Here is a 26054-nt window from a genome sequence, read left to right as displayed (position 1 = left end):
AATTTATTAGTATATGTGAAAGTAGTAAAGTGTCTCCTTAAGAGCCATTGACACAACTGGAAAATACTTAATTCCACTTTGAATTGGGAATTACAAGTAGTAATCTATCTCTGGATAGCTTCCATCTTGAAAATGGCCATCCAGAAGGTTAGGCCATACCCTTTCTTCTAACCATTAGCTGCAGAAATTACAGGGCTCTAAGACAGGGCAACAAATGAAAAACTCGTTGATGGAAACTATGCATACTGTAAAATGATGAAACATAAGTAGCACTGTTTTATAAGTAAATTCGGCAATTAGTGAGAAGCTCAATTATCTTGAGTAGTACTAAAGTACTGCAGTAGCAACAAAGCAGAACTTGATCTAAACTTTGGTTAAATTGATGTGTCTTAACACGAAACTGAGTATAGTAATCAGGAAATAGCTTGTTCCATTCCTGTTGTCTTGCAACGAGCTTTCAAAAAGGAGTCTTCTTAATATTCTTAGAAATCTTATTCTTAGTGACCAAGTCCTGATAAAAGAACATTCCAAAGGCTCCACTACCAAGATGGGCTGATGCATGTATCATTTTCCCTCTTTCGTTCTCAGGGTAGTTCTCAAGAGTAACAAAGGATGCCAGTATTATTCACAGAAGTCACACTAAGGAAGCCATCACACTGCTATCTTCATGGAAGATAATGGAATTCTCTAAACCTTTTAAGGCCATTTATATAGGTCTGAATCAAAGGCCAACTACCACCACATTATTTTGGTATTCATATTACCGGAATTGACATCTTCTGTGTCTGTTTATACTACTTTCATCGTTTACAATTTAAGAAAAAATTGTCGCACTCCTTTACAATGTAAATGGACACTAAACTACTCTGTTCTTAAAGGAGGTTTGATAAAAACAGAAAAATTGCTTTTGGTTTTGTTAGTTTGCATGGGTTGAAAAATTCAACTTTACTAACGTAACTGCTGTATTGTCTGTTTACCAGCATGTAATTCTTTCCTTGAAATTGAGATGTTGGCTGGTTGTCGTCTGGCTTTTCCGGTGTCATGTCTCCTAACTGTCTTCCTCCATTTTCTGCTTTATAGATTGTTATAGGTCTAGAATGTGTACATTACTGCTATTTAACATAATTACATTAAATGAACTTCAATTCAGTGAGAGTTTGAGTTAAGTCACAACAGCATCCAGTGACTTAGCTAGACACAACACATATATATTTGTCTTTAGTCATACAATTTTATTAGGTCATCTTGCAGCTTTGTCAAGAACACCGTTTTTATGACCCTTGTAAGTTCACTGGAAACGTCCAAGATTATATCGCGGTTAATGGCATTTCACAGAGTTTCCCCAAACAGAGGGAATTAGGTTAGTCTTGAACACTAAAGAAGGGGAAATGATTTTAGTTGAGTGTCTTAATGTCCTTTTACTGCTTGCATTGAAACTAAACTGTTCATGGGTTATTTCATCAAGATATTTCAAAGTGGAGACACACGCTTTTTTCTATGAATAGAAATGACATTTACTCCTGCAATTAAGTTTCATTATCTCTCTTTATATGTCAATATCTGTTATACTACCAATGATCTTGTGTTTAACCAGCGTGACATATGTTTTCTGTACTCCATTTTCTGAATCTCTTTTCCTTCCTTCATTGAACTAATATAGGACATTCTGCAGTACAGTACTATGTTTTTGCTTGCCATCTTTATTCATCATCTCTTGATTATAGTAATCAAAGTATTTCAACTCAAACAGCAAAGTCACTCGAAAATGGTTCTTTCACCCACGATTGCCTGTGTCTAGAGGATTTGTTGTGTCAGCTGTTCCTAGCTCTGTAATGGTAATTGCAATATTCTGGAAGACTTCTAAATTGTTTTGGTGGTAATCTGTTTGAAAATTGTTTACATATTGTATCACTTTTCAGTGACCTATTATATTTTATAGCTATCTAGTACATCAGCCCTCTTTAAGATGTCTGGAAGAGCACTCCTCGAGAGAGATATGGTTTCCAATGCCAAGAAGAAGATGGATAAGTGCCAGGACCCAGTGGAAAAGCTGAGGCTACAGTGCTTAGCAAGAGGATCGGCAGGAATCAAGGGTCTGGGCAGGTAGAGTATTACAAACAGCCCCCATGTTATGAACACTTAGGTAACAGATAATTAACAGTAATTAGGAGCCTCTTATCCCAAAGTTAGCTTTTCTGCTTTTGTCTCAGAATTGCTGAGGCGAGATCTACCAAACAAATACTCGAGATTCTCGGCCAGGTTTGGCTGTGAAATTGGGATGAAGGCCTAATTTTTTTTAGGCCTAATATATTAAATTAGTTAGGGGCATCCTCTCTCGGAGCACAAAATTTCACTAATGAACCGTAAATGCAGATTTTCCACAGTTTTAATGTAAAGAAAATCATGATTTTATTAAAAAAGGCACGGAGGCTAATATTATGCATATCCCTTTTATTCCTGCCCAAACACAGCAGCAACAACACCATAGAACTTAGAATATTATCAAAACATTCCAGAACTTAGAACATGTATAATACACCAAGTAAAGCAGCCATCTTCCTCTTTTGTGACTGCGAATGTGAAAAAAACAATAAATAACAAGTCCATAAATAAATTCCACCGACTCCAAACTTCCTTAAGCACATCTCCGACTCCTCCTCTTCAAACCGGAACATCCTCTCCATCCACTTCTTCAGCTTCATCCTTCAAAATAAACCAAACAAAATTAATTACAGGGCGGGCACAGCGGAGGGATAATATTAGCCTCCGTGCCTTTTTTAATAAAATCATGATTTTCTTTACATTAAAACTGTGGAAAATCTGCATTTTATGTCAAAGGCCCGGAGGCCAACATTATGCATGTTCAAAGTTCTTCCAAAACCTTACTCAAAACATTTTCCACAGGCTTAAAGTAAAACTTTCGAAAAGTCGAATCATTTGACCAATCTGCTGCCTTTAAAATTCCAACCAAACTGAATCCTTTCACAAAGGCTTTACTAGCCATAGCCCCTCTTACCGAATGGGATCCGAAAACACTAATATCCACCCCTGCCTTGACCATCACATTTCTCACCCATCTCGCCAAAGTAGGAGTAGACACAGCCTTATACGGATTAACATATGAAATCAATAACTGCTTACAAACTGCACCCCTCAAAGCAGAAGTCCTTTTTTTCATATTCCTTCAGGCATTTAACCACACACAAAACACTCTCACCCTCTAAAAAAGGATAAAAAAATTGTTCTTGACATAGTTTTCGTCCTTCTTTTAACCTCAAAACACACTCCCTCTGGTTGATAAAACCTAGAATTTACATCCAAAGCCCTAATATCTGACACCCTCCTAAACGAAACCAGACATAACAGCATCGTCATCTTCCATGTCAAGTATTTCAAATCCAACACTGAATTCGACCTCCAACTTTCAAGCTCTCTCAACACCAAAGTAACGTCCCAAAGTGAATCATACTTAGCCTTCGGCGGAATAACCACCCTAACACTTTTAACCAACCTCCTGACCAGAACATGCTGTCCAACGGGAACTCCATCCACCAAACCATGCCCTGCTGAAATAGCAGACCTACTTAGATTAACTGAATTATACGCTAAACCACTACAAAAAAGACCTGACAAATAATTTGCTACCTCTACCACAGGTGCTGAAATGGGATCCAAACCCCTCTCAACACACCAACCATTCCACTTTCTCCATGCTGACTCATACACCCTAGATGTCCCTTTAGACCATGACTTTGAGACAAGCTCCTCAGCCTCCTTTGATAAACCCTGCATTTGCCAAATTCTCCTGAAATCAACCAAGCCATCAACTTCAACTGTCCTGTGACCACCAGGTCGTGAAAGTTCCCCTGAACATCCATCAATATCTCCCTGCAATCTGGCAGAATCACCGGGTCCTCCACCAATAAATCCATCGCATCCAGGAACCATACCTGAGCTTTCCTGAAAGGAGTTATCAGAACCAACTCTAACTCCTCCCTTCTGACCTTGTTCAGAACCCTCTGAATCATAGAAAATGGGGGAAACGCATAACTCCTTCCCCCCTTCCAACTCTGCAGAAAAGCATCCACTCCCTTCGCCTCTGGATCCGGCCTCCAACTGTAAAACTCCTTCAACTGAGTGTTCAACCTGGCTGCAAACAGATCTACACTCAAAGGCCCCCACATTCTCTCCAGACTCAAAAACACCTCTCTCTTCAACCTCCAACAGCTCGCATCCCTCAGGTATCTTGAATACCAATCCGCTTCTACGTTGCTCAACCCTGGTATGTACTGTGCCTGAACTACAATCTCCCTCTCCAGACAAAATTTCCAAAATTCCTTTGCAAGCTCCGCTAATCCTTTTGACCGAGGTCCACCCATTTTGTTTACATATTGAACCGCCGACAAATTGTCCATCTTCAGAAGAATACAACATTTGACTCTGTCCTTCACAAAACTCTTTATTGCGAAGGAGCCCGCCAGAAACTCCAAACAATTTATGTGCATTAATCCTTCCTCCTTCGACCATTGCCCCCCTGTTGAGGTCTCCCCACATCTCGCTCCCCATCCGTATAAACTCGCATCCGACTCTATCTCCACTTCTGGCATCGACCCAAATATTGCTCGTCCGTTCCAAGCTTCCAGACTCATCAACCACCACTCCAATTCCTCCTGAGATTCCTGATCTATCACAACCTTCTGGGAATACCTCACATCTTTCCTCAAATACTTTGCCTTCAACCTCTGTAACGCACGATAATGCAGGGGAGCAGGGAATATCGCCTGAATTGAAGAAGAAAGTAGACCCAACAGACGCGCTAACTGCCTCAAAGTAATCCAGTCCGCCGACTTCACTCTCCTCACTTCTTTCCTGATCTTTCTCACCTTCTCCATTGGCAACCTCAACACACAATCCAATGTCCGTATCTGAAAACCTAAAAAGGTCATCACCTGTTTCGGATCCACACACGACTTCTCTTTGTTCACTACAAACCCCAAATCCTCTATTACTCTCACTGCAAACTCCGTATGATCCCTTGCCAACTTCCTCTCTTCTGCCATTATCAAAATATCGTCTAAATAGACTATCAGACGAACTCCTCTGGATCTCAACCAAGCCGCAATCGGCCTCATCACTTTGGTGAAGCACCACGGAGCTGACGTCAAACCGAAAGGGAGACTCTTGAACCTCCAGCGCCTTCCCAACCACCTGAACTGAAGGAAATCCCTTTGTTCCTGGCACATCGGAATTGTTAAATAAGCATCCTTTAAATCCAGTCTCGTTAACCAATCCCCTTTTCTCAACAGATCCCTCAGCATATGAATCCCCTCCATTTTGAAATGGTTGTAAACAACCCAATCGTTCAATTCCTTCAAATTGATTACCGGTCTCATCTTCTTGTCCTTCTTCTCTACAAGAAATAAGTTGCTTATAAAGCAACCCGGTACCTCCTCTGCAAGTTCTATTGCACCCTTTCTCTCCAACTCTAATACTTCTTTTGTTACCAACCTTTCCATCTCCTCTGAAAACCTTAATACCTTTGGAACCCTCAGCTGAACCGGGGTACTGATAAAGTCTATCCTGTATCCAACCACAGTTTCCAAAACCCATGGATCCTGAGTTATTTCCTGCCATCTGGAAACAAACTGGGCTAGTCTGCCGCCCAATTTTACTTCCATAAATAAAGGGTCTTGTAAGAAACTTACCTGATATTCCTCTCGGCCTCCTATCCGACCTTGCACCTCTTCCTCTCCCCCTCTGTCTTTGCGGGAAGAAACTTCCTTGATCGGACCTTGTAAATCCATATCCTCCTCCACTTCCATAACCAAATCCATATCCGTAACTTGTTCCATAGGGCCTGTTACCTCTACCATAAAATCCTCTGGTAACTCCAAAACCTCGGCCGGGGAACCGACCCCTTGTCCTCCCGGCCCAACCAAAAACACGTCTCATATCTTTCTGAGCCTTCTGTAAAGAATTAAATGTACCCACGTACTTTACCATATCTTTTACAAAGTCGTCACCGAACAGCAGCCCATCGCTCTGTTCACCCAACTCCTTGCCAGACAAATCTGCAAGTTTTGGATCGATCTTGAATAAGATACTCTTCCTCCTCTCCTGACAGAGAGCCGCATTGGCATTCCCCAGCAAACAAATTGCACGTTGCACCCACTGACGCATTTCACTTACGTCAACACCAGTATTGTTGCTATGTGCTTCTTCGCACAAATCAAAAATCTTTGACAAAGGACCCAGAATATCCAGCATTCGATCCTGGCACCCTTTCAAGCCTTTGTCCAAACCCCTTCTAGGGTCTCTCCCCCCTTTGTTATTAATAAATGTCAGCATCTTTTGGTCCAATTCCGGAGTGAATGCCACTTTACTATTTAGGGTTGGCCTGGGGCACTCAGACCTCAGTTGAGTTCTTATCTCTTTGGGCATCTCCTTTCTGATCCAATAACGAATGTATTTTGCAACATGCTCTACAGGGGACCACTGTGGAGACAATGGATGTTGTATAAGTAATGGATCAAACATTTGATCCCCTTGAGGGTCAACAAAATCCTCATACTCCAATTTAATCTGGTCATCCAACTTCCTCCTTTTAACTTTTACCTCTTCCACATCAGAATCCTCCAAACTTGAGCTATATGTAAGCTCCACATCCCCACTAGTAGAACTACTATCGCACGCCACAGAGCTATGTCCTTTCCTTTGTGCCTTTATAGCACTCACTTTGGCCTTTATAGCCTTCTCCTTTTGCTCTCTATTTTCCTTCTCCTTAGATGTCTTTCCTTTAATCACATTTTTCCTTTTAGATGCCCCACAAGAAGTACCTGCCACTACCTGCACTTCCTCAGAAGTATAAAAACCATCCTCTTCTCCAGACCTTTGGCTTTTCTCTCCCTCTTTATTTCTCTTTCCAATAGTGCTTTCTATCCTTTTCTCCAAGGAAGCACTAAAGTCGCCAAACATCTTTTCCATGTATCCTTTCATTCTTTCCTCGAAACCTAACCCCTCATTCTCCATCTTTAATTATACTTTCCTCAAGTATTCCTATCCAATACAGAAAATTTCCTAAATCTAACTCTCTCAATACACTAAAAAACACCTCTACCTCAAAGCGACACACTCCACTTGAACTGACGAACTTCGTCTGACTGAAACTGACAACGATCAGTCAGACGATATAAAACGCCCCAAAATATGGCCGATCACGTTCCCATTAAGAAATCCGACGTTTCCCAAAGCTTCAAAATGGCCGACGCACGTACGGCGGCCCCTTCAGCACACACTTCCTTTGTTTCAGCGCGTGTGTGAATTCGCGTCCAAACTTCCGCCTACACAGCTTGAAGCGCTCGCGTCTTGAAGCGCTCGCGTCTCCTGCCACGCGACGCGTCAAATATAAGCCATTCGCTCGTGAACCCACGCGCTTTCCAACCGACAACCTCACGAACCAACAGACGGTAACCTAATACTCCTATGTATCATTAAATAAAACACGCCTTAAATTGTTAAATAAACCACAGCATTAATCCAAACATGTTTAAGATTAACATCCGTTTTTCCTTCCTCTAACAAACATCACCTCACATAATAAAACCCATTTATAAAAACATTTTCCCTTAGATCCTTACTCTAATCCTTATTCCAATGACCCATAATTTTCTCTGGCTAAATATATCAATCAATTTCTTTTAAAACGAATTTATAAAGTGTACTTATAAAGAGTACTTATCTCATGTTCGAGCAGCAACAAAAGAGGAAGATGGCTGCTTTACTTGGTGTATTATACATGTTCTAAGTTCTGGAATGTTTTGATAATATTCTAAGTTCTATGGTGTTGTTGCTGCTGTGTTTGGGCAGGAATAAAAGGGATATGCATAATGTTGGCCTCCGGGCCTTTGACATAAAATCATCCTTAAACATTAATATCTAATCTTCATAGTTGCCCAGTGTAGCGAATGTGTGCACACAATGCATCTTATATTAGGTAAGGAGATAGTCTAGTCAAATAACCAGAATAAAGTTTGTAGTATCGCTATCCTTCGGAGGCAACAGACTACATTGCACATATGCAAAGTCTTTTTGTTGATAGATTAGAGTTTGATGTCTATATATTTGTGATATTTCGTTTGTGGAAGTGATGAAATAACCACACAATTCTGAAGGACTTACTTTTATCAGTATAGATCTGAAGGAGAGACTTGTCAATTGAAATGTGTTATTTTGCCACAGCGTGTAGATCCGATTATTATTTTTGGACCTCATGCTCCATTTGTCAATAAAATAACTTTGAAAAAAACAAACAATAAAGGAACACGTTCAAAGGGAAAACATTTATCCAGCAGTGGAGCTGACACAGCATCAAGGCACATCTTGGCTTCGGACCAATGTGGTGTGATGCGGAAGTTCAAAAAGCGGACTAATGCCTTGCTTTGTATTTCATCAAGGCTTATTGTGTGTGTTTGTGGTGGGTGTGGGTGTGGGGTAGAAGGGCTGTTGTAACCTGGCAGCTGTGCTAATTACATTTGGCTTCGAAATGGCAGACATCCAAAGACTTGTTTGCCCTTCTTTTCTGAGTGTGAATGTTGTGTAAATTAAATAGAAGAGTGGAAAACAATAAGCAAGTTTAAGATGTCCTGCAAGCTGGTATAGAATTGAAAAGTACGGAGTTTACTTATACTGAGCCTCTACACAATCTGCCAGACATTGCCTCCACCCACTGTGCTTCACGCAAGGGGATGAAACATTTGGTTCTGGTGTTGGGATATGTTAGGAGTTTGGGTTATTAGATAGAGCTTAGCTGTTTGTTAGATCTGGCAGCCTTAGGTTGGTCTTCCCCCCCCAAACCTTTGCCTTCGCTCCTCCTTTTATGCTGAATTAGTTTTTGTTAGCCTTACCAGTACTAACGTGGTAATGCTCACTCCTTTTAACATGGTGAGATGCCTGTAAGCCAAATTGACACTTTCTATTTACTTGTAAGCTCCTAGTAAAGTGGTACATACGGCCTGTAAATTAAATGCTATTAGCGGGCCTGTCGCACTGATTGTGCCACCCACTTAAGTAGCCTTTTAAAACATGCCCCATGTTCTACTGGTAGAATTTTTGTCGTTTTGTTGTCAGATGAACCAACTTTATTGCATTTTACACCGTTTGTCTAAATTGGTTTGGTATTTTTCCTGTGTTATGTTTTTACTATTTGTGTGCTACTTAAATACTTTAAACATTGCTTCTCAGTTAAGCCTGACTGCTTTTGTGCTAAGCTACCCAAGGGTTAAGCACAGGTTAATGTATTTTCTTTTTGTGGTTCACCCTACAAGGATTGTGGCTGCTGGTTGAGATGGGTTCCTCCCCATCAACTAGCATCCCAATTTCTCACACTTTTTTTCAATTATAATTAAGTATGGTTTGTATAGCTTTAAGAACTCAAAAATTATTTTTAGTATGAGAATCATTGTTTCCTGCCTCTGCATTTTTAAATGTGGCTACATGATGCTAAAGCCTATGGGTGAGAGTTGAATACATGACATAAATTCAAAATTTAGTTATGCTTTCATCGCCATGGTGTTTATGCAATTTCACCTTTTTGTGAAAAACACAGCCTGCATGGTACAGGTACATTCGTGGAATAATGTTAAAGGTCAAGCTGCGAACCAGCATAGCACCGACACTTTCAAAGCGTTGTTTTTTTCTCTGCACAAAGGGGTAAAATATAGGCAACTGCTAACCTATCCCATACTGTTCACTTTATAATACATAACTACAGACATAATTCTAGAACGCTGTAGTTCTCCACAATTCTGAGCATTTGCAACTAGACGAGGTCACACAGTACATTTATTACTGTCCCGGTGGGCTGAGTACACCAAAAATGATACATAATGCAGACCAACAGTATGCTGGCGACAAGACCTATGGGACTGTGGTCACTTTGTTAAAATAAAAACGTGCTTTCTCCTTTAACTCTATCCATTGCAGGGCTTTTCGAATCATGGATGACAATGGTAGTAGGTCCTTGGACATGGAGGAATTCTCCAAGGGCTTACATGATTATGGTGTTGTTCTGGACAGTGACGAGGTGGAGATCGTATTCAAGCTCTTTGACAAAGACGGCAACGGGAACATTAATTTTGAAGAGTTTCTGAAGGCCCTGAGAGTATGTTCAATCTTTTTCAAATTCATGTAATATTCAGTTGATTTTCTCTATTGCCTTTTGCTATTTTGGAAATAATTTTCTTTAAAAAAACCTCTTGTGAATTGCCTTTCAAAATATAAATTCAAATTTTTTGCCAAACAGTTTAGCACATACGCTGCAGAATTAGCAAAAATCCATCTTTTGCCTGAGCTCAACATCTAAGTACAGAAAGGGTGTCCTTATTATCTACGAAAGACAGTAGAGCATAGTTGGAGACCGATAAAGAAACAGAATATAGAGAGTGCAACAAAAAATGGCTGCAACAGACACAAAGAGGGTATGGTGATGGGCAGAATCCTAGAGGCAGTCATAGGAAGGGAGCAATTTGCACTGGACAGCAAGCAGAAACATTCATTGACAAAGCAAATAGGTTTGGCATTTGGTTGAGGCGTGTGCACACCATATGAACATATATTAGTATTTATACACCACTAAGAGCCCCTAACCAGGTGCCAAAGCGATTTTCAGTCCGACAACAATTTATTCTGTGTGAACCCAATGTTAATGATTCAATCATACATAAGGGCTACAGTTTGTCATGCTGTTTTCATTCAGTGTAATGCATTTTGCAGCATGTATTGCATAAAAATTTTATTGTGCAGTTCCTTATATATGGAGTATGGAGGGTGAACTCATGTGTTTTGAGTTATATGGGATGCTTCACACTGTTAGGATTTATATATCACTTTCTACTACCCAGGAGGTGCTGAGGCACAAAAGCACTTTGTGGCAGAGAAACATACCACTCAGTGGAATACTGGAAACATAAGGGATGCTGGTCAAGCAAATTGAGTTACAGTTTGACTAGTTATTATTCAGTGTGTAAGTCTTTTGCCATGAAATTTGTGATCTCTATAATATAGAAACGCTACAAACAGTCATGCAGTCTGTACTTAAGAGGTTTATTTTATTTATAAAGTTTTATATAGCGCGAACTTGACCCAAGAGGGTATCAGAGCGCTTATTATGAAGTCTGTCATATAGCCATTCCGTTAGGTCATGTGGTGATTGTAGGAAAGTGCTCCTATTTGACATGCTCTCCCCTACTTTTTGCTTGGTATTTGATGCAATTTTGACTGGAAGTGCACTGGGTTCCTGCTATCAAGGTCTCCAGTGCCAGATCTCTTTCCTGAAACTGTACAATTGTTCCCTCAATTCGCAACACATTTGGCACCCCTGTAAGTCCCTAATGGTACCAAATAGGGTAACTAAGGGCTGCATCATGTGTTGTGCCACCCTAAGGGACCCCCTCACCTAACTCATGCAGACTGCCATTGCAGGCTGCATGTCTTGGTGCAGATAAAAGTGAAGACACTGCATTCAGTATATGTAAGTCACCCCTACAGCAGACCTTACAGCCTAGGCAGGGTGCACTATACTGCATGTGTGGACATATCTGCATGAGCAGATATGCCCCAGTGCTTGCCAGCTCAATTACTACCAGTAAAAGTGACCAGGTAAGCCATTTTAAGTACATGTGCTGGACATTGGTGAAAACGAGATCCCCAGCTACATGATGGCTTTACTGAAACCAAAGATATTTGGTATCAAACATCTTGTATTAATGAACCCACACTGATTCCAGCAATTGATTTATTAATACATGCACCCAGAGGGCACATTAGAGGTGGTAGCAAACACCTTGTATTAATGAACCCACACTGATTCCAGTGATGGATTTATTAATACATGCACCCAGAGGGCACCTTTGAGGTGCCCCCTGATAACCTACCAACTACTAGTGTACTCGCTGACTGGTCCTTATCAGCCTGCCTCCGCAGATGAGTTTCTTAACCCCAGGGGTGAGATTCAATGCTCTCAGGAGGCAAGGAACAAAGCCTGCTCCAACAGACTGTGTTTACACCTCATTCCTCAGAATGACCTGTAACTTTGCAATCCAAGACAGGCCTTGAAAAAGTCAGATTTTATTGGGTTGAGCTATTTGTAGCACCTACTAGTCCCTTCTGGCAAGTGAAAGTAAGCTGGAAAGGAACAAGTGTTCTGTTAATTCAGAAAGTGAATGAGCAATAAAGATGCCATTAAATCTTGTGTTTAAAAAAAAATCTTTTTTAAAAACATTTTATTGGGTTTTTAGAATACATAATCACTTCAGTCGATTAACCCTCCTCCCCCCAATTGAACATACACAGTGCAACAATTCAGCTTTACAATATACAAGCCCCTGCATGAACCTATACACAGCCATTCAGCCAACAACCCGAGATAGGGCAGGCGGTGGACACATCACTCTTAAGAACAGTCTATCCGGAAAGGTCAATGCACCCCTTCCATCACCCCCCTCCCCTCTCCCCGTGTATTGCTCTTCCCTCTCCTAGCCCTTAATTGCACGGCATTACTCTTGGGGTGATCACAACAACCCCATCATGTCTCCAGAATAGCTTCTTTCTGACCCCTGAATCCCCCCAAGTGTTACTGAGCAGGGGGATTGTATCCGTTAAGTCTACCTCAGCACCTGGACTGACAGGGACCCTCCACTTGAAAGTCAGGCCTCCCTTGTAGCAACTTGAAATCCTATCGAAGCCCCTCCGCCCCGCCATCACTAGTCTCCACGGAGTCATCCGTAGCACCCCTGCTGCCGATATGTGTCTGCTACAGCCCCCAAAAATTCTTCGGGCGGCTTGTGGGGGGTAGCAACTCACTGTAGTGTTCGGACTGCGTGCAGCAGTAGAGCATGTCGTGCGCCCAGCGTTTAGTTGTGGGTGCTGGTTCTCTCATCCAACAAAGGGCAACTACACGCTTAGCCATAAGCATCCCCATATCCACTAAACTACGAATTGCACCTGGCAGCTTCCTAGAGTGGCCTAACAGCGCCAACGCAGGGTCTGGAACCAGTGCAGTCTCTACTATCTTACTCATCTCTGTAAAGATGTCCTCCCAGTATGCCCGCACTCCCGGACACAGCCACGCCAAGTGTAGGAAATCTGCCTCCGGCACGTGGCACCTCTCACATTCAGCCGTCTGGTGGAGACCGTACCTATGCAGCCTCTCTGGGGTATAATACACTCTGTTAATAAATTTGAAATCTACCAGTCTATGCTTACCATTTAAAGATATCCGCCTGGTGTTTACACAACAGTAGCGCCACATGTCATCATCTATTGTAACCTGCAAGTCCCTTTGCCAAGCTAACCGTGACTTCGTGAACTGTTGCTCCCCATCGGTCATAGCGATTTTGTATAGATTGGTCAGTGGTTTGCAGGGAGTCTCGGTCTTTCTTATATATGAAAGTTCAGGGACTTCCGGTGGTTCCCCCAGGTCGTCCCCCAGCAGTCCTAGAAGGGCGCTTCGCACTCTATGGAACTCGAAGCGTAGTAGCAAGGAGACTTCCCCTCCACTCCCCACCACCTGATCCCAGGATTTAACCTTCTTGTCTTGGAATAGATCCCCCGCGTGTTTGATGTTAAGCTTGTGCATGGCATGTATCACACCCTTCACTCCGATGGGGGGCAGCCACTGGGCCCATTCCACCGGCATACTAGGCGAGTAAAGCAGCGCCCTTCCCTGTAACTGCAGGAGGCAGTGCCATGCATGGTTTGTTGCTGTGATGGAGTCCAAAATCCCAGTCCTAAGGTCCGCCGGCTTGAAGATCGTAGCCGGGAGCGGAAGTGGGTCGGCAAATAATCTTTCCATACGAACGTGGGGAATGCGCATATCACCATGTACCCAGGTGTGTAAGTGTGACGCCTGAGCAACCCTGTAGTATAGCTCTAGGTCTGGGGCACCAAGGCCGCCCATGCTATATGGCAGTGTGAGGAGTGTCCACTTTGCTCTGGGCTGCTTGCCCGCCCAAGCTAGTTTAATCAGTCTCTGAAAGAAAATCTTAGGTAACACGATCGGGATGGTAGCAAACAGAAACAATAATCTAGGTAGTACCACCATCTTCATGATCGAGATTCGACCTAGGATCGTAAGATGGAGCCTACACCAGGCCTCCACATCGTCCTCCAGTGTGCTGAAAGCCTCCCCATAGTTTTCACTGAACAAAATCTTAGAGTCAGTATGAAGCTGAACACCCAGATATCTGATCGAGTCCGTGGTCCACAGCAGCGGGTACTCCATGTCCAATTCCCAAGTTGCCGGGGTGAGGGGGAAGGCCAACGACTTCGTCCAATTCACTTTCAGACCAGAGAGGGCTCTGAAATGTACTACCTCTCGAAGCATTGAGGATAAATTATATTCTGGGTTGCGGACATACAGCAAGGTGTCGTCCGCGTACATCGAGACCACAATCCTGTATGCAGGGAAACATATGCCCTCGTTGCCATGGTATTCTCGCAGTGCGCACGCTAGCGGTTCTGCCACCAGGGCGTACAGCAGGGGAGATAGCGGACACCTATGTCGAGTCCCTCTACAGATTGGGAAGGAATCCGTGACCAGTTCGCCGAGCCGCAGTCTGGCCCTTGGTTTGTTGTTTAAATCTTGTTTTTATCTTGACACATTTGCTGTCTGTTTGGGAAAATAGAGTTTATATATTTTTTCTCTTACTGCAGTTAGAGGTTATGGTCAAGTGAGCTGTCTGAAGATGTCAGTATTTTTTCTAACACTTAACATTTAAGTAGCCTGTAAATGAATGGTACAAACATTTCAAAATATTTCAGGAATTATAAAAGCACATGATTGCAAATGATAGTGTGCTACCACGTCATGCTTTAGTGATATATTTATTAAAAGCAATAGTTTTTTAACATGATTTGAGAAACATTCCTGGCCACACCCTGATAACAATGCTGTTAATGAACTAAGAGGCAAGTCAGCATTAATGTGTATCATATATGCGGCTAGATTTGTATTATATATAGAGCAAATGTTTAGCCTATTAAATCAAACAAAATCGTTTTTTGTTCAGCAGACATGCTGAACTTGCATATCTGAAGGTGCTCACACATGTGATAATGATAATGAAGAAAATGGTGGCTCAGTGAATTAAAATATTTGCCCACGATCACATAATTTGAAACCAATTTAAGAGTCAAGAGCATTACAATTAGATCAAGTAGAATATTTAAGTCACTAGACCTGCAGGTCTAGTAACATTGTTTTGATTTTACAAAGCCTGCAAGCCAGGGGGGCTTCAAAGAGCCCATCATCTTTGTTATGCAACTCTAGTTTCCCTTAGGGATGCCACCCCGAGGCCGGGGCCCATTTGGCATCTGGACTGTCGGGAAAATTAGGTGGTAGAGAGGGGTGTTCACCCTTATGCTAGTTACACCCCTAAGATGAGCTACCTGATGTGGATGCACAATTTTAAATTCTGCATCTGTGTAATGGCAGAACTAGGAACTGCAAGACAAGGTTAGGCCCACTTCCCACAGGAAGTGGTCATGTAGGGGATGTAGTGACCCTAGGGGTAGGCAGGCCATTGGCTACTATCCTACACTCCCATAACACCCCTAAATATAGTATTTAGGGAGCCCCTGTCACCAGGAAGTGATATTCCGCCTACCTGAAAGAAGAAGACGTATTCTAAAGAGTTGCAAAAGCAGGAACAGAAGAGACCAGCAGCTGATTTGGCGCCAATCCTGCTGGCTTGCCTGTTATTTTTATAAATCGGTGTGGATCTTCTTATTAAGTCATTTGCATTGATTATTGACTCTGTGTGTGTGTGTATTTCAGATGTATAACACTGCTCTCTGATAAGCCTAAGGCTGCTTAACCACACTCCCTCCTTTAAAAGCACCATGGGATTGCTAGAGCTAGTCCCTGTCCATTTATAAGAGATACCTGGACTCTTTGCACAGTATACCAGTGTTTGGTATACTATATAATGAGCCAGCTTCCTACAGTGATCATGCGAGCAGTCCTGCATGCAGCCATGTAAACAGATAGCTAAATTCTGGCAATAGTAGCACTTATGTAATACTAGATGCAGTCATCCCAGAAGCAACAGATTCCCAGCCCCTGGTGGTTGTGCTAAACGACCTAGAAGTACAATATGGAGTCAAAACAGGAACAACTTTGTCTCTAACTCCATCACCGCATGCTCTATTGTTATATACATATTGTAACTACTCTGACTCCCTTATTTCTGCTTTATTCTGTACTTGTTTCATGTTAGTATATACCTATGTACTTCAAGCAACCTCATATAATGTGTAAAGCGCTCTACTACCTTCGTGTCTTGCTAACACTATAGAAAACCCAAAAAATCAAAAATAAATACATAAAACACCAGAATGCCAGCCCTCGTTTTAGGCACAAAAAGGAGGTAGACCCTTGGTGGGGCTGAAGGAGGGCTGGGTCATATAAACTTGTAATCACAAAAAGGTGCCCCCTCTCCAAAATCAATTATTCAAAGTTATGGACCAAACAAACACTTCTTTATGTCCGGTCCGGTATGTTTATTTATACCTTTCACTCATATTTTTCTGAATCGATTTTTTAAAAAAAAATAGCAGAGAAAGATAACTCTACACAAACAAATGACCACAAAGTAACTTACAGAAATAATTGACAAAAAAAATAAATACACAAAATTATCAAACAATGAGCATGAACAGTACATCCAACATTGAATTGCAATATTTAGGCAATGTGGGAAATCAATTGGAATTGGAGTGCAATTACTAACATCCAAAATTCAATTTGCAAAATTAAGCAATATATGAGAAACATTCATCAACTTTTCTTTACATGAACAAGAATGCAATTACTACATTCAAAGAGCAAAAAAGATATGTATCACTATTCTTCAGAAACCACTATAGTTGTTATAGTTCGCTCTTGCTGAAAATAGCCGACGCGTTTCAAGTTTGGACCTTTAGTGTCCAAACCATCTTCAGGGCTTTGTATTAATCTGTTGGGATGTAAAAAAACATGGTTTTATTACAACCACTTAGCCTCTAATGTTGAAAGATCAACCGTTTGGATAAACAATTGTACCTGTGTGATACTGCGTTGTCTAGGCTTTTTATCACTGGGCACAACTCTGTTCTTTAACTGTACAGCTGGGCGCTTGGCTCCACGAATAACAGTCTGTGAAACAAACGACATATGGTCGTTTATCACTTTATTTAAAAACATGGATTCATATGCTGCCTGATAGTATTTTTAAATCAATTTGCGTACCTTGAACCACGCTATCTTGTGTTGCACCAGGGGCGGGGAATGTCTTATTCTTTGTTCGTACGCACCTAATTGAATGATACATAACCTGATTTTAGACACCCTGTTTTGACTGTTACAGTGATAGGGTACAAATTTTTTGATAGCAAACCGTACCTTTAAATCGAATGACGGTGCCGATCCGAACCCCTTTGTGCTTTCTTATTTTCTTTTTATTCTTCAACGTCTCCTATCTATAAAAAGCACTCATGAGTTCAAAGTACTTTCTACAACTAAATGTATTCAACTCCACACGGCCGTCTCTTTTTAAAAAAACACGGGTTTACCTGTGTGTTCAATAGAACGGGGGCGTCTCCTCCCGTCTACTGCCCCGTCCGGGGCTGCAGTTGGAAAGCGCCTTCGCCTTGTATTTACTGCTTGGCGGGTTCCGTTTTGATAATAAATCTCTTCTCCTATTCGGGAAGGAGGGTAAAAGGACGCGCATTAGTAAACGCTACGCCTTCATTTAGCTACAAACGGTGGTATCACGCTAATCGGCTAGGTTCCATTACCTGCACACGCAGTTCTCTCACTAGCGGTTGTGCTCCTCAGTTGCTCCCAGCTCTGATGTGAAGCTGGCCGCCATGTTGCAAAACTATAAGAAGAGGCTGGCTTGTAAATTCCCTACATTGCATTGTGGGAGTTGTAGTGTCATCGAATTTAGAACGCATGCATGCTGGTAGAGTGGATGAATTAAAGGGTATATTTTGTACACACTGGTTGTTGAAATGATAAAGGACCACAGGGTTGTTGTCAGGTGCAAATACATGTTTTGACAAATCAATTAGTGAATCAAGAACTTTACATCAGTGATTCATTTTGTACTGAGATAACCAGGCGGTATGATGGAAAGTCTCAAATTCTTGACAATTCAGTCATATTATTCAATCCGGTCATTGTGCAGTTAAATTTCAAGATGAGGTATGCTTCCTTCTCCAGTAGCATCCTATCAATGTCTGCAGGGCGTTGAACGTTACTCATTGTGTGAATGACAGACCACTTGAAGTCGGTCTCATTATGTGACATCTCAATGAAGTGTTCAACCATAGGCGCTGTGAGTACTTTCTTCTTAATTCGCGACCTATGTTGTCCTATTCGGAGGTTTACCTGCTGGTTTGTTTTGCCTATGTAAATTTTTTTACACGGACAAACGATCACATAGATCACATTGCGAGTTTTGCAATTTGAGAATTCTAAGTGCCTCCACTTAGTTCCTTGGTGCTCAAACTCTGTACCCTCAATCGTGCTACCACATGCGACGCAATTGCCACATCTATGGTGTCCCTCCACTGGTTTCATATCCCAAAGAGATCGAAGGTCATGTTTTGGCTGGATTTTTGGGAGATCTGCTCTCACTATTTGTTGCCCCACACTTCTATTCTTTTTATATGCGAAGATGGGACGCGGAAATGGGCATTCTAGATTCTCTAGCAGGTGCCAATTTTTGAGCACCGCTTGCCTAAGGTTATGCGTATCCGGCCCAAAGGTTGTGACGCAAACTGGTCTATCTAGTTCTTTCTTTTCTTTCACCTTCAACAGAGTTTCACGGGGGGTACATCTCGCCCTTTTGAGGGAATTTTTCAACAATTTCCGTGGGTACCCTCTATGGATTATTTCACTGCAGAAAGTTTGGGCATGATGATCATAGTCAGCTATGTTGGAGCAATTTCTCCGAATGCGTAGCATTTGCCCATACGGCAAGTTGGCCTTCAAGCTCCTAGGGTGGTAGCTTTTGTGGTGCAAGATGGTGTTTCTATCCGTAAGTTTTTTGTATAGGGATGTCTTTAGTTTACCATCCTCGCAGGTGACCTCTACATCCAAGAATGTCATCTTGGTGGTACTTGTCTCAATAGAGAATTTAATATCTCTATGTCTGTTATTGATCCAATCATGGAACGCCACGAGATCAGTCTGGCTCCCCTGCCACAGGAGCCAGACGTCATCTATGTATCGCCACCATTGTATGATGTTACTTTTATAGGGATTATTATTCTCAATGAATAGGGACTCATACTGTGCCATATACAGCACTGCCATTTCTGGGGCATAAGGACACCCCATGGCAGTGCCCTTGGTTTGCATGTAGAAATGCTCATTAAACAAAAAGTAATTTTTTTGTAGAGCTATTGCTGCAAGCTTTCAAATGAAGCTAGTTGGCACTCGGTGTGGCTTGTCTCTTTTCTCAAGATAAAATTCAATTACCTCTAGGGCTTCTTCTTGAGGTATCTGTGTATACAAAGACGTGACGTCCATAGTTGCCATTATCTGTATAGTTGGGTCAAAGCAGACACCTTCAACTTTATTTAAAAAATCTGTAGTATCTCTGAGATACGATTTAACCTCCGTCAAAAAGGGCTTTAAGAAGACATCCACATATTTGGATAGTGGTTCTAAACAGGAATCGCAGCCCGAAACAATTGGGCGCCCTGGTGGTTCCGCTAGGTTCTTATGTATTTTGGGGAGTAAATACAAGACAGGTATTCGTGGGAATTTTTTATTCAAAAAATCAAATTCTTTACTACCCAAAAAACCTTCTTCTTTCCCTTGAATTAACACTTGAGTGATCAATCCTTGGATCTGTTTTGTTGGATCTTCATTAAGTGCTCGATACCATTCGGTGTTGTTGACCTGTTTCAATCCCTCTGCGACATATTTGTCACGGGGCCAGATGACAACTGCTCCCCCCTTGTCCGCCTGTTTTATGACAAGTGAGGGGTCTTCCTTCAAACTACATATTGCTTGTAATTCTCCCTTGCTTATATTGGGAGGTACGTACTTCTTAGATCTTTCCATTTTGTTTATTGAAGAAAGCATGATTTGTTCAAACGCTTGTATTTGCTTAGGAATGTTTTGGTAGGGGACAAACTTGGATTTATTTCTTAATCCAGTTGCCTCAGTGTCTTGGATAGCCGGTTGATTAAAGAAAAAAGCTTTTAGTCTCAGTTTCCTACAAAACTCAAGTGTTTCTATCTTCAATTTCGTGTAGTCTGTTAGTTTACAACTTGAGGCCAAGATTGAGTAAGGATTCTTACTCAATCTTGGCCTCAAGTTCGTTCCTTGTAAACGAACAGACTACACGAAATTGAAGATAGAAACACTTGAGAAACACTTGAGTTTTGTAGGAAACTGAGACTAAAAGCTTTTTTCTTTAATCAACCGGCTATCCAAGACACTGAGGCAACTGGATTAAGAAATAAATCCAAGTTTGACACTACAACTCCCACAATGCAATGTAGGGAATTTACAAGCCAGCCTCTTCTTATAGTTTTGCAACATGGCGGCCAGCTTCACATCAGAGCTGGGAGCAACTGAGGAGCACAACCGCTAGTGAGAGAACTGCGTGTGCAGGTAATGGAACCTAGCCGATTAGCGTGATACCACCGTTTGTAGCTAAATGAAGGCGTAGCGTTTACTAATGCGCGTCCTTTTACCCTCCTTCCCGAATAGGAGAAGAGATTTATTATCAAAACGGAACCCGCCAAGCAGTAAATACAAGGCGAAGGCGCTTTCCAACTGCAGCCCCGGACGGGGCGGTAGACGGGAGGGGACGCCCCCGTTCTATTGAACACACAGGTAAACCCGTGTTTTTTTAAAAAGAGACGGCCGTGTGGAGTTGAATACATTTAGTTGTAGAAAGTACTTTGAACTCATGAGTGCTTTTTATAAATAGGAGACGTTGAAGAATAAAAAGAAAATAAGAAAGCACAAAGGGGTTCGGATCGGCACCGTCATTCGATTTAAAGGTACGGTTTGCTATCAAAAAATTTGTACCCTATCACTGTAACAGTCAAAACAGGGTGTCTAAAATCAGGTTATGTATCATTCAATTAGGTGCGTACGAACAAAGAATAAGACATTCCCCGCCCCTGGTGCAACACAAGATAGCGTGGTTCAAGGTACGCAAATTGATTTAAAAATACTATCAGGCAGCATATGAATCCATGTTTTTAAATAAAGTGATAAACGACCATATGTCGTTTGTTTCACAGACTGTTATTCGTGGAGCCAAGCGCCCAGCTGTACAGTTAAAGAACAGAGTTGTGCCCAGTGATAAAAAGCCTAGACAACGCAGTATCACACAGGTACAATTGTTTATCCAAACGGTTGATCTTTCAACATTAGAGGCTAAGTGGTTGTAATAAAACCATGTTTTTTTTACATCCCAACAGATTAATACAAAGCCCTGAAGATGGTTTGGACACTAAAGGTCCAAACTTGAAACGCGTCGGCTATTTTCAGCAAGAGCGAACTATAACAACTATAGTGGTTTCTGAAGAATAGTGATACATATCTTTTTTGCTCTTTGAATGTAGTAATTGCATTCTTGTTCATGTAAAGAAAAGTTGATGAATGTTTCTCATATATTGCTTAATTTTGCAAATTGAATTTTGGATGTTAGTAATTGCACTCCAATTCCAATTGATTTCCCACATTGCCTAAATATTGCAATTCAATGTTGGATGTACTGTTCATGCTCATTGTTTGATAATTTTGTGTATTTATTTTTTTTGTCAATTATTTCTGTAAGTTACTTTGTGGTCATTTGTTTGTGTAGAGTTATCTTTCTCTGCTATTTGTTTTAAAAAATCGATTCAGAAAAATATGAGTGAAAGGTATAAATAAACATACCGGACCGGACATAAAGAAGTGTTTGTTTGGTCCATAACTTTGAATAATTGATTTTGGAGAGGGGGCACCTTTTTGTGATTACAAGCCCTCGTTTTAGAGCTCGACCACCAGGAGATACCGTGAGGTTCCAGTCGAGGGAGACAGGGACACCAGGGTAGACGATCTATGATTAAACTGGATAAGTATTGATTTATTAGGTACATGCAATAGTCAGCTTAGGTGGCATCTCATTGTGTCAGTAACAGTAGTGTGTCAGGTTAGTTATAGGTGGTAGTCAGTTGAAGCGACATCTAGTGGTGTTTGTAGAAGAAGTGTGCCAGGTTAAATGAAGAGACGGTGAGGTGAAAGGACCGTAGTTAGGACAAAATCACAGTTGAGGCTATAGACTAAGTCCCAGCTTATAACTGATATTTATACGTTTATCGTCAAGAGTTAGCAATGGCAGGCAGATTTCAGACTTTGCTTCTTAAAAGCTACCGAGGATAGACCGGGGAATTGTGAATAGCATGCACTGGTTACAGGCAATCAGGATAAGTGTTGAATACAGTTTCTGAGTAGCAACAAATGGCATACACTGGTTACAGGCATGCAGATAAATGCCACCAAACACGACACAGGAAAGATAGAGGCGTCACCTGTGGCAAGCTCTGGTTACAGGCATACATAATAAATCCCAACTACATTCTCCAGCAGTGACACAGGAACAACACTTGGTGTACACTGGTTACCGGTAGTCGCATACATACCCTTTGGATCTAGCAACAAGGAGTGGCACCTGACTTGAGGTCCTCACACTTGCCAGATAAAAGCCCATTGGGGTCACATAAGAGCACCAAGGCAGCATGCGGTGTCCCGTGGTCACAGGCAGCCACTTGAATGCTTTTGAGTCCACTAAGAGTGAAAGAAGTGTCTCCCATGGCAGGAATTGGTAATAGGCAGCCAGGATGAATGCCAAATACAGTCTCCAGGAACATAAAAACTATTTTAGAAAAGTACAGGCAAAAGCATCAGAAAATGGATTCCCCAAAAATATATCACTTTGTTTTTTTCTTCACCCTATATGTTCAAATGCTTTTGTTAGTGAATGCTCCCCAGTGCTACTGTATTGCCCGCTGATTGATTTCAGATGTATAAAATAGTTCCTTGTGCTTCCCAATATGAGGTGGTAGGATGCACCAGAAAAGCCAGTAGAAACATAGTGAGGGCAAAAGATGCCAACAATTGAAGGAGGCAGACTAAAAGTCTCATAAAGTATAGAATTTATGAATGTCAAATCTAAAATGGAAAGTGGTAGTTGCTGTTGGCTTGTGAAGACGGTGACAAATGTAAGAAGTTGAAAAGAGTGAGGAAGATAAGAGGACACAGGCTGAGAACAGTGCAGACACAAAACAGTCAAAACAAAAAGCCAAACAAAAGCCACACAACGGGATGACAGTGCCACTTCAAATCAGCGTTCAAATGGGAGCCACCAATTTAAAAATGAAACCAAAAACAGAACTAAATGAGGAACGGAAACAAAGAAATGGGTTAATGGGGGGAAACAACAACAAGCATTGGAAATGCAATAGGTCTCGCATTAGAAAAGTTGGAGCTATTGGTCTTGTAAATGACAATTATTTTATTTATGTGTTGTTTTTTAAAATAGCTAAATTGATAGCTTTGTCATTTACAATGCCAATAGTTATAACTTTCGTGAATGTGACACCTACGAATGGGCAGTCTGCTAGCTCTTGGTGGGGCCCAAAGTGTATCAAGCCAGCCGCAGGGATGCCTTCCTCCACGGGCAGGACAGAGTTACATATAAAACATTTATGATGAAAGTACAATACTGCTGAATAAAAAAAACGGTCCCTATTGGGACGTCTGAGCAGAGAAGTTTTAAACCATGAGCAATTGCATGGACCCCCACTTCCAAGCCCTCCAATAAAACGTATGATAGTCAAAATTCCTGGTTTAACAATGTAGCCCATAGAAAACGGATTATTTTTCTAATTTGACAGACCAGCATGCCTAATAGAAGTTTAATGCCATGGGTTTTAACCAAGGCGATTTCCTGCAGTAACATGGGCATTTCCTTTACCTTAATAGAGTTCAAGCGCACGCATATAGACAACCGGAAGAGAGATCTCAGTTTAAAAGCGAAGACACGACGGCCACGCGCCGAACACTGGACATAGCGACAGCGCTACAAGGCACGGCCCACGCACCCTGCCACGGAGATCGGGGTGCACGGGCGGGAATAAAGAGATGGGACAACGGGCGGGCGGGAGTAAAGAGATAGCAGACAAGGGGTGCACGGGCGGGAGTAAAGAGATGGGAAAACGGGCTGGAGTAAAGAGATAAAGAGATGGGGACAAGGGGTGCACAGGCGGGAGGGAAGAGATAGCGGACAAAGTTGTATGGAAAACAAGCGGAAGGGATAGCAGGCTTGTTCCCCTGGTTAGGTGTTGTCGCAACAGGCCTGCATTGCTGTGGGGAGGGGGGAGGAGAAATGCGACGCGGCAGGCAGGGGAGGGGGCGGAGCGGGGGTGTGGGAGGAGGGAGAGCGGATTAAGGAGAGCGGGAGGAGGCAGCGAGTCAAAACGGAGGGCATTGCTGTGGGGAGGGGGGAGGAGAAATGCGACGCGACACAGCAGGCAGGGGAGGAGAGTAGGAGGAGGAGGGGGGAGGAGAGTAGGGTAGGCACGGCCTAGCGGCCGTGCAATCAAGAAGTGAGGGGGCGTAGCTGGGGGAGGCAGTGAGAGAGAGAGTAGGCAAGGCAGGCGGCTGGGGGCATGTGCACGCGCTTTTAAGCTCAATGCGCATGCGCATTGAGCTTAAATTTCTCGTGCACTGCAAGGAATCGCCACGATTCCTTGCAAGTTGGTTAAAGAGTGGATAAGCCCCCATAGTCTCGCAAGCTCGATGCGCATGCGCATCGACAGGCGAGACCTAAAAAGGGCGAAACAGGGATGGGTAAGATTGGGGCTTTCTTTGTATGGGGAACAAACAGCACAAAACAGGAATTCAAATATCAACCTTCCTTCAGAAATATGTAATGAAAAGATAGGAATGCATTTGAGCTAAATTCTGTACATCGGTTCTGTTTAGAAAGTATTCAACATATGAGAACAATGCTCTTATATTCATCTTCGAATACAAGCTGCTTCCTTAGGTAGTTAATATTGAAAGTCTGATTACAAGCATACTCACTAAGTGTTGCGTCGTTTTTAGCATGAGAATCTTTGCAGAAGCATACATTTACAGAATGATCATCAAACTCAGTTGAAAAATTGTTTTAGGTTGATTGCCGGCATGTAGCAAATTTTGAGCGTGAGCTTCCTCATGCATGTCTTTCTCGAATGTAGACCACTTCTTGAAACCTACATTCTAGTTTCATTATGTATATTCTCTTAGTATTTTTGTGAGATTTTATTCTTACACAATTCCTTTTGCTTGTTTGAGATATAATGTATTTTTGACTGTGACCTAGTTGGTGTTTGTGTACGTAGCCTTTGTCTTTCAATCCAACATAATGTTTACACTTTTCTTCTACACGCTGACACATTTTGGGTAATGCTGCACTTTTTGTGATATAAAATGGAAATGATAAGAGTCTGAAGTGACGAATGAGTTTTGTCTGATTCTCAAGCAAAGGCACCCTAAAAAGGCCTAATGTTCATGTAACTTTGTCAAAATTAGCCAAGGGAGGTAAATGTTATTCCAGTTAGTGACGGACTTCTAAGTCTCGCCAGTCAGCATTCCACTGATAACCTTTCAGTTTATTTTTTAACAAATTGGGCAATATTTAACTTGTGAATTCCAGGCACCCTCACAATTAGTAGATCTGCGTTAAAGGAACTGAACTTTCAGATCTGAAGTGAAGTCAATGGTCTTCTGCTCCAGCAGTTTCAGTGTCTTTGGTTTAGCAAATTTAGAACATTGGCTACTGGCTAAATGACAAATGGACTTAAGAATCAGAAATCCGCGTCCCAGGTGATTTTTATAGAACCATCAACAGAAAGAGGATCCTTACTGTTAAATCCCTTAAAGCACCTCCATGGTGTTGTGAAGATAATATAGACATCCCCCTCACCAATAACTTTGTTCGTATTTTTTTGAAAGA

At 41.9% G+C, this 26054-nt stretch overlaps 1 protein-coding gene across 3 annotated transcripts in view; it reads left to right on the top strand.

Moving 5' to 3' along the window:
* The window catches only part of CAPS (calcyphosine), a 187901-nt gene that overhangs the window by 116797 nt on the left and 45050 nt on the right, over positions 1-26054 (top strand). For all 3 annotated transcript variants that reach the window (XM_086947247.1, XM_086947246.1, XM_086947245.1), the window contains exons 2-3: positions 1940-2103; positions 9982-10159. In XM_086947247.1, coding sequence (XP_086803373.1) covers positions 1940-2103; positions 9982-10159 — 342 coding nt within the window. The remainder of the gene's footprint in view (positions 1-1939; positions 2104-9981; positions 10160-26054) is intronic.

Source organism: Lissotriton vulgaris, chromosome 12, assembly GCF_964263255.1.
Source record: "Lissotriton vulgaris chromosome 12, aLisVul1.2, whole genome shotgun sequence".
NCBI lineage: Eukaryota > Metazoa > Chordata > Amphibia > Caudata > Salamandridae > Lissotriton > Lissotriton vulgaris.
This window is presented reverse-complemented; position numbering and strand designations above follow the sequence as displayed.